This window comes from Camarhynchus parvulus, chromosome 23, assembly GCF_901933205.1.
Source record: "Camarhynchus parvulus chromosome 23, STF_HiC, whole genome shotgun sequence".
Classification (NCBI taxonomy): Eukaryota; Metazoa; Chordata; class Aves; order Passeriformes; family Thraupidae; genus Camarhynchus; species Camarhynchus parvulus.
Genome location: NC_044593.1, coordinates 4,171,319 through 4,184,339, shown reverse-complemented (window position 1 = coordinate 4,184,339; position 13,021 = coordinate 4,171,319). Strand labels below are relative to the sequence as shown.

Here is a 13,021-nt window from a genome sequence, read left to right as displayed (position 1 = left end):
TTATCATAGAATGGTTTGGATTGGAAGGGACCTTAAAGATCATCTTAAAGCATGGGCAAGGATACCTCTCACTAGACCAGGCTCCTCCAAGCCCTGGGCCACCTGTGCCGGTTGTCCCTCAGTAAAGAATTTCTTCGTAATATCTGATCTAAATCTACCTTCCTTCAGCTTAAAGCCACCCATCCCTGTCCTGTCACTCTAGGCTCTTGTCCAAAGTCGCTCTCAGCTCCCTTGCAGCCCCTTTATGTCCTGGAAGGGGCTCCAAGGTCTCCATGGAGCCTTCTCCAGGTGAACACCCCCAGCTCTCCCAGCCAGAGCAGAGGGGCTCCAACATCTGTGGGGGGAACATCTCTGTTCTTGCATACAATTTTTACCTAATGGATGAGACAAATTATTTCCACAGAGCACACTTCACGTTTTCCATAGCTTTAAACCAGCCATCAGCTCATTCAAAACCTGACACACTTATTTATTCTTCTGAATTGACAGATTCAAGTTAATGCTTTTCTTTTTGAGGGCCTTTTATTAAATACAGTTCACATGACAAATATAGGCTCTCCAGATTTGTAAAACTGTCTCCTAAATCTGTATCTATAGCTTAGCTCCATATTTGCTGGGGTATAAACACAATTAGAATAAGGCATACAAAGGGCTTTCAGCAACATCTTGTTTTACCCAAGACATCATTGTGCCCATCATCTTATAAGGCATTTTTCCCTATGATCAGAAAAACAAATATAAGCTAACAATAAAATATACGAGAATATTCTGACGTGAAACAATGACAATTTGCTTTGATGACTCCTCTCTTTGTACAGAGCTGAGCAGAACTTTTTAATTTACTACAGATAGAAAATCTGATTTTTATATGGAGTTTTTATATTCACGCTGGTTAAAACATTTGTATGCACATGCAAACTTATATCTTATTTTTACTTCAACAAAAGTAAATATAATCCTATTTTTCATCAGAAAAGTATGAGATAATGCCATTTCCAGGTTTACCCACCTTTTTCTTCAGTAACTGATGCGGGTAAACTGTTTCCTGGGCTTTTTATATGTAGGGATTTTTATATATAAGAACAATGACGAAGAATAAGTTCAGCTACTATTTCAGCTGGATTGATATTAATGAAAAACCCTCAATGGAATGGAGGATAAGCCCCCTCAGAATCAAAGCCTGGCTTTAATACACTGGCTGAGCAACTGGACACTTCCATATGCACAAGAAATCTAGGCCAAGTACAACAGAAACGGAGGAACTGAGATGTGGAAAAAGGGAGAACAAGAGAGAATTAGCAATTTTCTCAAACGTGTGGGTCCCATTCTGATTCTCTGTAATATTCTCTTCTCCCTTCCATACCCCCAGCAGCCCTGGGGCAATAGGAGCAGCCTAATCCCACTATAATGCTACTAAATAATTCTCATTTTCAAGGAAGACATGGTACATATCCTCAGCTATAATTCATCCTTCTTCCCACACTTCAGAGAAAGAAGGTTTTATTAAGTAGCATTTTTCATTCTGACAGACATGAATGCAGGAGAAAAGCCTGCAGTTGAATTCAGCTTTTTCAAACACACTGGCAAGCACAAGTATCATTATACAGGAAATCAAGTCACCCAAAGCCTCTTCACTGTGAAGAGGGTAAGACTGGGAAGGTTCACAGAATGCTGAGAATAGAAAAAAGATCAAAAGCAATGTTCAAGGCATACACAAACTGAAGAAAAAGGTGCTTTGAAGTCTACACTTGTTTTCCTCCCTTTAAAAGTCTGTACTATGATATGGAAATAAAAGTCAGTGTGGTGGGGGGGGGAAGGTCTTCACCCAGCACTTTTTCTAAATTAAGTTCCACAGTTTTGTTTTTGTTAAAAATAAGTCATTTATAATTTAATACCTGTTTCAGGATACTCAGATGTGTGGTGCTGCTAACAGCGTGCTTAATTTGCATTATCCATTTAAAAAAAAATTAAAAAGCAGCTCTGAACTTTGCTTCTGAGATGGAAGCACTGTCTCTGAACCAGCAATCATTGCTGTCACTCTTGCTTTGGATCTTTCAAGGCCTGAAGTCTTTCTAAAAGGGGTGGGTGGGAGTAATGCCACATTGAAAAGATCCAGTCAGAAACAGGGAATCCTAAATTATCTTTGTTTAGCTTGATCAAAGCAGAATATAAGTCCTTGGCCTTCCCAAGTTCCTTGGCAAATGCATCTGCTTGAAACTCAAATCGCCGGCTTAATACTGTCAAACAAAATGAGAGAACCTGTGGAGAGAAATGCATTAAAATTATTTTTAAATTCAGTTATTTGCAAATTCCTTCAGTGCCAGTAAATTACTAAAAATGCTTTTAAAATTGTTTTAAAATTATTTGAAATGATTTTAAAATTCAGCTATCTGCACATTCCTTCAGTGCCAGTAAATATCACCAAATCTAGCTTCCCACATCCCACACATGGCTGTGGCTGCAGATTGATCTCACTAAGCTTTATCCAAGCCACACCTGAAACTGGGAGAGCTGCCCAACATGCAGCACTAAGCCTGATTATCAAAATGAGACACCCAACACAGCCCCTAGAAAGTCAAACTTCCCCTGACAAAACAGAATCATTATTTAAATAGGATGATACTCCAGAGTCTATGTCTTGAAAACAATTTACCTCATTGTAAGGTGAAAAAATGAACTGGAAAATAATCATCAAGCCTATCAGGGTAGGCTGGGTGTCATAGAAACCAAATGCAGCAAAGAGTTCTTTTTGACCAATTAGCACAGCAAACAAGAAGAAGCAAAGGAAGGAATTCATCTGGAGAAAAGAAAAAACATTCTTGATTAAAATAAATCATTACATAACATCACATTATAGATTTGCACATGGATGTCACTGTAAAAAAAAACCAAGTAGATTATTTTGAGCTAATACACAGAGAGGAACAAACAGTTGGTCTTTACCTGCTTTCTGAAAATGCAACAGCAGAAGAAGCACTATTTTCTGCCAGGGGGCAAAAAACAAATAATGAAGGGAGGTGAAAAAGCAGAAGAGATGACAGGAGGGAGTACAGGATAGAACCCATCTCCTTGGAATTAAGTACAGGTTCTGAAAAGTTTAAAGCCAAACAAAATGCGTCTGTGCTGTGTTGTACTTCTGTTCCTGGAAACAATCTGGGCTTCCATCCAAGCTGTGCAGTGTCCTGTACAAACATTGTGCTTGCCTGGATTTTCAGAGCCAAGAGGCAGGACCATGCCTTACCAAGTGTTCTAGAGCGGGTGATTAGCTGTCCAAGTGGTTTTTTGGTCTTTTTAGAGTAAAATAGAAGGTGCCAGAATATTGTTTGTTATTGAAACACACAGAACAGAAAATAAGGATGGGTGTGATCCAGAGCAACTTCCTGTCACACGGTGTAAATGCATCAGGTAAATGTACACTAACAAATCTGGAAAAGGGTATTTGGAAACAGCTACAATTACAGATGCTCCAGGAAAAAAAAAAAAACAGTTTAAAATAACTTACCTGGCTGATGATTATATTTTTGACAGTATGACCTAGTTTCCAGTGACCCAATTCATGACCAAGTACAGCCAGAACTTCTTCATTTTTACATCCTTGTTTCTTATTCTGAGGGAATAACAAAGCAGAAGTATTATCAGGTATGTCTGAACACAACCAAATTAATTTCTCACTAATTTGTTTTTTTCTTGATCACTTAAATGTCCCTAGACCAGGCCATTCCCTTCTAATACGAGAAACACACAGGTAATTTTGTGTTGAGCCTTTTTCATGAAGATACTTACAGAAATAAAACCTTTTAAGGTTAAGAAGATTTCTACTACAAGGTGGTGTTCTCTTATTTCTAGGTATGCAGACATGCTGATGCAAACCTGAAAGAACACTGGAAGTTTTGCCTTCCAAACACTCTCCTATCCCTTCTCATCCTGTTTCTTTACTCAAGCAAAGCATGACACTGCAAACAGGTAGTCAGAGCTGCAGACTTTCAGAGGAGCATTGAGAGCAAAGCCCTATTCCTACTTTCCTTCAACACTCAACATGTAGCCTTCCTCCCAAGGCAGTACTGCTCCTTTTAAAAGGAGCTGTCCTCTTCAAAAAGCCCCATGACAGGCCTTAAAGCTGTAATTAGGAAGGACATCTGCACCTTCAAAGTTCCATTAGCAAGTCAGAAGCAAACACAAAGGCTGAAGAACCTGTTGAAATGGAACACACTCTCATTATGACTAGATCAGGTGAGCTCAACATGCCCTCCCCGCTTCTGCAGTATTTGCCAAACAAAACCCTGGAGGTGGCATTCACATTCTCTGAAAAAATCCCTTTGCCCAGGATTTTTCTCTTGGGAAGCTGAGAAGCCTCAGAGAAAAGGGAAACAATTCTGATCACACTTGCTTCTCCTGTGTTGTGCTCATGTGGAATGTGTTTGGAGATTGTTTACCCACAGGTGGTTGTTTCATTGGATTCTGCTGTGAGTTGTTTTCACTCATTGGCCAATCAGGCGCGGCGACGGAGAGTAGAGTTTTATATTATCTTTTTTAATTAGTAGTTTCAGTATTCTTTAATAGAATATAGTATTATAAAGTATTAAATTAACCTTCTGAGAACATGGAGTTAGATGCATAATTCCTGCCTTCCTTGGGGCATTCCCTGCAAATAAATACCTGTACACCACTGACATGGTGTCAAGGAACAGAAGCTGGACTGAACAACAATCTGGACATTAGCCTAACCTTAGGCTGCACTAGGCCATTTGTTTTTCTCAGAATAACTCCTTCAGGTAATTCAGAAAGTATTCTATTAGCTTTAGTAATTTCCATACTCTTCTGAGGCCACAACAGCTGTTCCAGCAGACTCATGTGCAGCTGCACATCAAAGGAGAGGCCAGTGCCAGGCCACCATCCTGTTCTTGAGCAGAGCATGGGAGGATGTACATCTGTCTGTCCTCCTGCACCAGAATCTCTGCATGTAGTAAAAGGCACACAAATGACACAGTAAGAATGAAAAGTATTTCCTTCAAAGGGAACCTGTGGTATGGCAGTCCCAAGAGAAGATGAGCTAAAACCCTGAAGAGGTCCCTTATTCAGACTTAGTTTTTATATGCAGGGAACTAATGTTTTGCTAAAGCCCATGTGGATTTTTACAGTCTCTGGTGCTATCTGCACAACTCACACTGCCCAAGAAATTCCAATAAGCAAACCAGGCATACTTTGGTGTTGAAATCATTACAGTCTGGGTTTTAGCAACTTACTTAAGACCTTTAAAATACATTAGAAAAAACAAGGAATATCCCACTAAGAAGTTAATCTAAACAACACAATGAAGGACAAACTCACTTTGGTTTTAGACTTTGTTTCTTCATTCTCACCATCTTCTCCTTCTGCTGGTTCTTTGTTCAAAGCAGAATAGTCTTCCAGGAGTGTGTCAAAGAGTACTATCCGCTTGTTCTTGAAGAATCCATAGAAATAAGCATTGCTGTGGGAGGAACGCTTAGAACCTGATGGGGAAAATTGAAACACCATGATCTGAATAATCCCATGCACTGAAGTCTGCACAGTATGACAGATCAGATTTTTCCAGAGGAATTCTTAAAGTCCCCAAATGAACTGTAGACAAACTCAAGCAGATCTGTTTGGAAGCTGAAGCATATTCTAAAATCTAAGTAATGATGACTCCAATAGAGAAATGTAGCATGTAATTACTAAAAGCACTAAAACCATAAGAACAATTATCAACATCTAATGTCCAAGAAGAAAAGCTAACCCTACTGCAATTTCAGATTTAGAGTGGAAAGAGCATTCTGAATTGACACTGCTCCAGACAAAGAACCTGTGCCAAATTATGTAGAATTCTTTCAAATGTGCCAGCAAATGTGAATGGAAACAGCTATTCCCTTTGTTTCACAGTTCTAAAACGATAATCTTGACTATTTTTGTGCTTCCACTCCTGACCAAGCTGTGTATTTCCATTCACAGACCCAGGAAAATGCTTCCAACCAGAAGATGAGTTCAAGTTGTGCACTGAGCTTCAGGAAAATGCTACAGACATTGGCAAGTATTGCAGTATCTGAGCAATACTGCCCTACTACAGCACCCACAATCAATGCTAAAACCCCATAAAATTAAAACTACAAAGCCTTTTTATTTAAAAAAATAACAAAACCTCACCTTCAACAACATACACCTTAGTCAATGGGAAGTCAATGTTCTTTGCCATTGTTTCAATTTGTTGCTTGAGCTCTCCCTCCGGAAGTGGAATGAATTTATCAAACAAAGGTGCAATATAGTCTGCATAGATTGTAACAAGCACCTGCAACACATGCAGATATTAAGAACAGGGCATGCAAACCCGTTTAGTACTAAAGGTGGAGCAAAAAGTTCAGAAAGAGGGCACAATTTCAGAAAAAAACACTTCATAAAGCAGAGTCCTGTATGAAGTGGGATCTATGGGCAGGCTCCCTATGAGCTGCTTTGTCTGGTGGACAGTCCACAGCTCAGCAAACTGTGCACAAACCACCTACACACCTGAGCAGAACTGCTGTGAACAGTGCAGAAGACAAAGCCTCTGGGAACAGGGAGCTCATCAGTGAAAGGCTGTCACTTCCACCAATCCTAGAAAGCTCTGAAGTGTTTCATACTCAGCTGAAGAGATGAAGAAACCAAGAGATAGAAAAAGTGGGACTAATTCCTGCTAACTTGCAAAACAACTGTCTAAAAAGAGGCAAGAAATTTTATTTCCCTTGTTTTCTTTCTGTCTCCCAGCTGTCTGCAGGGCTAAGGCAATTGTTTGCCTGATGCCTCTGGCTCCACAATGACTAATAGCCCTGACCTAAAAACATCACTACAGTGCACCTGCGACTCTTCAAACTGGCATCAGCTGCAGCCCAGCTGAGAAAGCCAGAACTAGAATAATGTGATGGAAAGGAAAGCTGAACTCCCTTTCCTCACACTCTGGATCACCACAATATTATTTTTATTTATTTGTTTGTTTTAGAAGTTTAAATTCTGGTTAGCGAAAAAGGAGCAGGACATGAGAGGCAAATGGACATCAACATTAAATTCAAAATTATCTTGATACATTTTACTTCACTGAAAACAAGCACCTGGACTTTTGACAGTGTGTGCACTGCTGAAAAAGTCCAATGAAATCGAAAATCAGAAAAATTGACTTTTACAAAGTCACAGCAAGTGAGGGCATCAATATGAAACACCACTAAAATAAGTTTTGTTACTGTAATTTTTAGGGGCTTAAACCTCTGCAGATATTTTGCAGAAGGTGTAGGAGGGTATTTCATAGTGTAGAAAAATCAGCTTTTCAGCCCAGACTACTGTTTCAGACCATATAGCATGTGAGGCCAAATTTTCAGGTTTTATCTCAGATCTTTGTGCAATGCCTTGGAACCAGCAGGCATGACAGACTAGTAGGAGGATGCAACTCTAACTCTGATTACAGAGTTATGGAACTGGAATTTTTCCCAAAACCAGACTCTAAAGGGTAAATCTAACACCTCTTAGGATGATTTTGCACGTCAAAGGCTGTTCAAACACATCAAGGCCTGAAACCCTATGAAGTTGCAGTGAGGTGGCAACACAGCAATTGTCTAAGCATGGACTTAAACCTCAGGGGTGGAAGGGGCTTAGAGGAGAAGAGGGAGCCAGGAAAATGTTCTTTCAATACAGCAGTTTGCAGCTCTGCCAAGATGTTTCATTTTCTAGCTTTTGTAGTATAAAAGATAGACCAAACCCTGTTATATCAGGTTCTAAAGTATCTGTAGAACCTAAGAAAAAAATCTATGTGGACAGCTCAGTGGGAAGGTGCAGGCAGAGCAAAAATAAAATACTAGTTTGTGATAGGAAAGTGAGAGGGAGAAACGTGGCTTCAGCTGCATTTGTTCTGGTTCTCACCTCTACATTCAGGAGAAAGGAAAACAGATCACCACACAGTGCTGTATTTCCAGTACCTATTCTAAAGCTTTATAAGTGCTTCTCTTTCACTTGATGAAGATACTCCAGTATTAAACAGATTAGATATATATGACATTAATGTGGACAACTAATATGAGCTACTATTCCTGAACAAGTACATTGAGAGCAAGACATTCTGTTAAAGTTTGTAGATATTAAAATTTACAGGAGATTTAGATTTTTCTTCATTTCCTTTCAGCTGCATTTAGCATGCTGAGCCATGCCAGTAAGCTGGAGTCTGGAAGAAACCCAAACATCTTCTCATACTCACCAAGGAAACAACTAATGTGAAGAGCCAGGCATAGATAAAAAAATAGTCTCCCCCTATTTTAATAATGTAAAGCAGAAGGGATGTCACTGGCAACAGAATACACTGAGTCACAACAAACTTCTTGATAGCATCCTTAAAAAAGAATCCCAGGGTCTGCAAAGAAAGGATAAATTGGATCAGTGACATCAATGTAAATATCAATATGTCATTCTGGTTAGTGACCTGATCCCTTCAGTTAAAACAAATGGCAAAACAACAATGCCAGTGTCATAAGAAAATCAGAGTCAAAAAGGAGCTCTCCTAGTAGCTCCTTACATTTACATGGACTCAAGCCCATGCAGATGCACTCTTCCTTAGTAAGGCCTGACCCAAACCATTATTTTGTGTTGCACATTCATTAAAGGACCAGTCTATGTAACCAATCTGAACCAATTTGGTCAGTACAAGTGCTCTCTGCAATACCTGCTGATTGAAGCCATGTTTCTCTTCTATGACAAATGTATTATATAAACTCCATGGGAGACCAGTCAGTGCACTGAAGAGCGTTGCAAGCAGCAGAAATACCAATGACTGAACAATCTAAAAAACAAAACAAAACAAAACCACCTGATATTTACTGACCCATTCTAACAAATATTCCAGGTGTTAAAAATGGCTTTTAGGTTAGTGGTTTAACTAAAACCAGTTACAAGATGATGCTAGATAAATTCACAGAATTAACTTGTTCATGATGACTAATTATTGCTCACTGTAATAGCTTACTAAGGATTTGGAGCATAAATTTGGATATATGCCTCATCCACAGCACAAAGGTAACATAAGCAGTAGATTCAAATTTCTTACCCTTTTAGTGTGCAGGTAAATAAATTCTAGCATTAGTAAAAAGAAAACACCCAAATAAAGAGCTCCCAAAAGCCAAGCTCACACCTCATTTGACTCAAGCAGCAGACTTTGCTTTAACACTGTTTTAATTAGTAAGCTAATTTAAAAGCAAGCTAATTTACTGTTACCAGTTCTCAGAATCACAGAGTCATTATGTGCACCAGAAAGTATCTGCTATCTTTACTCTATTATAGGTGAGCTAAATCTCACTTTTAACTAAATACCAATTTAAAAATAATTATTGCAGTAGGGACCAAATACTTGCCCAGGAATTTAAAGCCTACTTACCTCATATTCTGGTCCAAACCCAGCACGACCAGAGATCTGACCAGACAGTTTCCATAGAAAAGGAATTCCTCCACAGAGAAGAATCATCTTAAAAACAAAACCACATACCACAGAGGCAATATGAAACACACTGGCATCTTAGTCTACTAACATTTCAGCATGATAAGAACCTTTTGAGGGTGAATAAGACAAGTTTTATAATTAGCTTTTTGCCACCCCTGTGATCTTAACAGTGATAAAACAAGCCTGGAATATCTGGCATTGATTAATTTTTACTTTACAGAAGTAGAGAGCAGGTAATTAATTATTTTTCCAGTGAAATACAAGCATATTTCCAAGCCTATTTCCTGTACTCTTTGCCACTGTACTGGCTTAGACATAGGGTAGATTTTCAGGAGACCTTAAAGCTCTGAGGCTGTATAACCACACACATATATTCATATATGAATAGCCACACACATATATTCCTATTGCAGCCTCTCCTCTTGAAGAGGAGCTGCCCTCCTCTCCTAGAGGTTCATCTGAGTTCCCTGCCCAGAGAAGAGCCCCAATTTCATTTTCAGTACTGAAGTTGCTACAGCCATGTTGAAGAAAGCTTTGGAGTCTCCTCCTTGTGCCTGCTCCCAATGTCTCCTGATGTACCAGCTGCCAAGGAAGGGAGTGAACATCTGGGGTACATCACAGCCAGGCCTGGCAGCACTTCTCATACAGCTCAACTTGTAAATATTTCATGTTTGCTTTCTTAGCAAGTGATGCATCACTATATATAAAATCAGTTTTCAAGCAAGCAGCCTTCTAATATTGATGACACCAGGGGTTTATCTATTCCTTTATTTTGAAATGGCTTACTCTCACAAGCTAACACTTAGGGTGCATTTTCAGTGTCAGGAAGAGATGGAAAGGACCAAAGCAAGTGTGGTGGTTTTAAAAGCTTAATGGAGAAATGAAAGCCACTTCAACTGCACCTTTTTTTTTCTCTTTTTACCTTCTACTTAAATTTTATCTAAAAATGAAAGTAGTTGCATTCCTCCAAACACAGGGAAAAGTCTGTATTTTAACAATTTAAAATAACTCTCATGCTGCTTAATTATTTTGCAATGGAAACTCCTATAGAACATAATTAAAATGTAAGCTAACACAGTAGTTGTGCAGTATGACTCAGCACTGCAGAAAAAAATTACATGCTTTCTGAACAATTACTTATTTTTGTGTACCAAATACAGCCACAAACAAAACCAGAATATAAATGTCAGTGTTTGCTGTACGACACCAGAATGCCAATGGTGCAGCTGCATGGGTTCACTAAGAACCAAAGTACTTAATAGTTTAAGTACATTAAAAATATCATATGAAAGGTACTTACAGTGCCCTCAACCTCTGAATAGAGGCCTGACCAAAAGCTGAAAGTACTTTTGTCCAACTGATAGAGACGAGATTTTTCAAATGTTTCTGAGTCCATGATCTGTCCCAGTTCATGGGGTACATGTGTTGTTGTTCTATACACCCGCCTCTGAAAAAGTGAAGACAAAACTTAAAGTCTACATCTCATATTTTAAAGGAGATATGCCTCATCCACATTAAAATTTTTAAAGATTTAAAAATAACACATAAAATGATCCCATGGGCCACCACAGAAAGTTAAAAAGAAAAAACAACACACAAAGGAACAATTATTCCTAAATTCCGGTCTTCTATGAAGTTCTAAATATAAAACGGAAGCATAATTATTATGCTGTAACCAGGAACTGAACTGCTGGCATAATAACTTATCTATGTGTGATCAAATACAGATCACACAAACTGACTTTTCCACAGGATGTTACTCACCACACCACAGTTAACAACTAAGCACATTTTGAAACAAAACACCAAATCCTCCTGTGCAAACCATGTGACTTCTCCAGAACACAGAGCTACAGAGTGGCTGCACAAACGAGGTGCTATTTCCTTTTCAGTAAAGAACTTTTCACTTGAAGTTTTTTTAAGACTAAAAGTCTTTTCCCTCAGCTGTCTTGTTCCAGAACTTACCTGTTCTCTAAAGAAAAGCTCCTACCCTTTGTCACCTCAAAACACATTCTCCCCTGTCCGGGGCATCAGGCTGCATGTCCCCGACCCCAGGGCTCACACACCCCGGTGTGCGGCTGCTGCTAAACCTGCCAGGTGGGCAGGCTGGGGGTGGACATGTGGCTGGCAGGGAACAGCCGGGACCCGACAAAGGGACACTCCGTGCTCTGTGTCATATTCTGCAATAAGAAGCGGGGCTGGAGTGCGCCTTCCAGGGCGGCCATCGCTCGGAGGCTGCCAGGCATCCGCTGCTCGGGGACGTGCCGAACGACGGCCTGTGCAGCACTTCCTTCCTCTTTCCTTCACCGGTTAAACTGTCGCTATTTCAACTCACGCGTTTCCTCATTTTTGCTCATATCGCTCTCTCTCAGCTGTCCCGGGGAAGAGAACCGAGCTGCTAGGGGTGTCGAGCCGCCGTGACACTACCGCACTCACCCCACTCACCGCTGTGAGCGTTCCCACCATCTGCTACAGCGCTGAGACCGAGTCCCGGGACAGGGCCGAGCCCTCCACAGGCAGGTGACAGACCCCGTGTCCCCCGGCTCCGGCTCCGGCCCCAGCCCCAGCCCCGGCCCCGGCCCCGGACATCCTCCACGTGAGGCCGGGCCGGGCCCGGCACAGCCCCGGCCCGCCACCGACCGTCCTCGCCAGAGCCCCACCGACCTGCCGGTGCGCCAGGAAAGCCTCCCAGAGGTAGACGGCCCACGAGAAGAGCAGGACGGAGCAGAAGATGCGGCGCTCAGCCGGCAGCTCTGCCCACAGGTCGCCGGACAGCGCCATGGCCGCTCCACCCGCCGCACCCTGCGGCGCCGCCTGGCGGCCGGAGGAACCGAGGGCGGGGCAGGGCGGGGCGGAGCGGCAGTGAGGGGCAGGCGCGGTGGCTCCGGGCTGGTCTCTGTGAGGGGCGGTTGCGGCGCTCTGGACTAGGCTTCGTGAGGGGCTCCATGGTGGGCTCCGTGCTGGGCTCCGTGAGGGGCTCCATGGTGAGCTCTGGGCTTGGCTCCGTGAGGGGCGGCCACGGCGGCTCTGGGCTGGGCTCCGTGAGGGGCTCCATGGTGCGCTCCGGGCTGGGCTCCGTGAGTTCAGGTGGGCTCCGTGCTGGGCTCTGTGAGGGGCGGCCGCGGCGGGCTCCGTGGGGGACTCCGGGCTGGACTTTGTGAGGGGCGGCCGCTGGGGGCTCCGAGCTGGGCTCCGTGAGGGGCTCCATGGTGGGCTCCGGGCTGGGCTCCATGAGGGGCTCCATGGTGGGCTCCGGGCTGGGCTCCGTGAGGGGCTCCATGGTGGGCTCCGGGCTGGGCTCCGTGAGGGTCTCCCTGGGCTGTGTGGTGGGCTTTTGCCCACTCGGGCTCAGCTCCGCCCGGCACGGCTCGGCCACCCCAGTGAAGAGCGTGTGGAGGGCAGCATGGAGAGGATCTGGGCAGCTGTTTAAATTATGTTTCTTCAGTATAAGTTACTTAGACCGCGCACAATAACGCATATAAAGCCTCGTTAGTACTTGTCCAAAACCGTTTAGAGAAGCACTAAGAAAAATACAAAAATTAACAGTGACTGCTGCAGGAC

General features: G+C 42.3%; 1 protein-coding gene across 1 annotated transcript; it reads right to left on the bottom strand.

Annotated features, from left to right (window-relative positions):
- Window positions 1-468: 468 nt before the first annotated feature.
- Window positions 469-12,308, bottom strand: ZMPSTE24 (zinc metallopeptidase STE24). The gene is made up of 10 exons (XM_030964752.1): window positions 12,125-12,308; window positions 10,761-10,907; window positions 9,398-9,484; window positions 8,690-8,806; window positions 8,228-8,380; window positions 6,160-6,301; window positions 5,329-5,489; window positions 3,503-3,607; window positions 2,654-2,797; window positions 469-2,259 (listed from the first exon to the last, which is right to left on the bottom strand). Exons 1-10 carry the CDS (start codon window positions 12,239-12,241, stop codon window positions 2,035-2,037), a joined length of 1,398 nt encoding a protein of 465 aa, XP_030820612.1. The 5' UTR covers window positions 12,242-12,308; the 3' UTR covers window positions 469-2,034.
- Window positions 12,309-13,021: the final 713 nt, after the last annotated feature.

Bases quoted from the DNA above. Each gene is read 5' to 3' on its own strand.
- ZMPSTE24 (XM_030964752.1), bottom strand. From the start codon at position 12,241: ATGGCGCTGTCCGGCGACCTGTGGGCAGAGCTGCCGGCTGAGCGCCGC. The intron at 5,490-6,159 runs GTGAGGTTTTGT...TTTCCCCATCAG, and splicing joins TAAGGTGTATGTTGTTGAAG to GTTCTAAGCGTTCCTCCCAC. The intron at 3,608-5,328 runs GTGAGTTTGTCC...TTATTCCCTCAG, and splicing joins AAACAAAGTCTAAAACCAAA to AATAAGAAACAAGGATGTAA.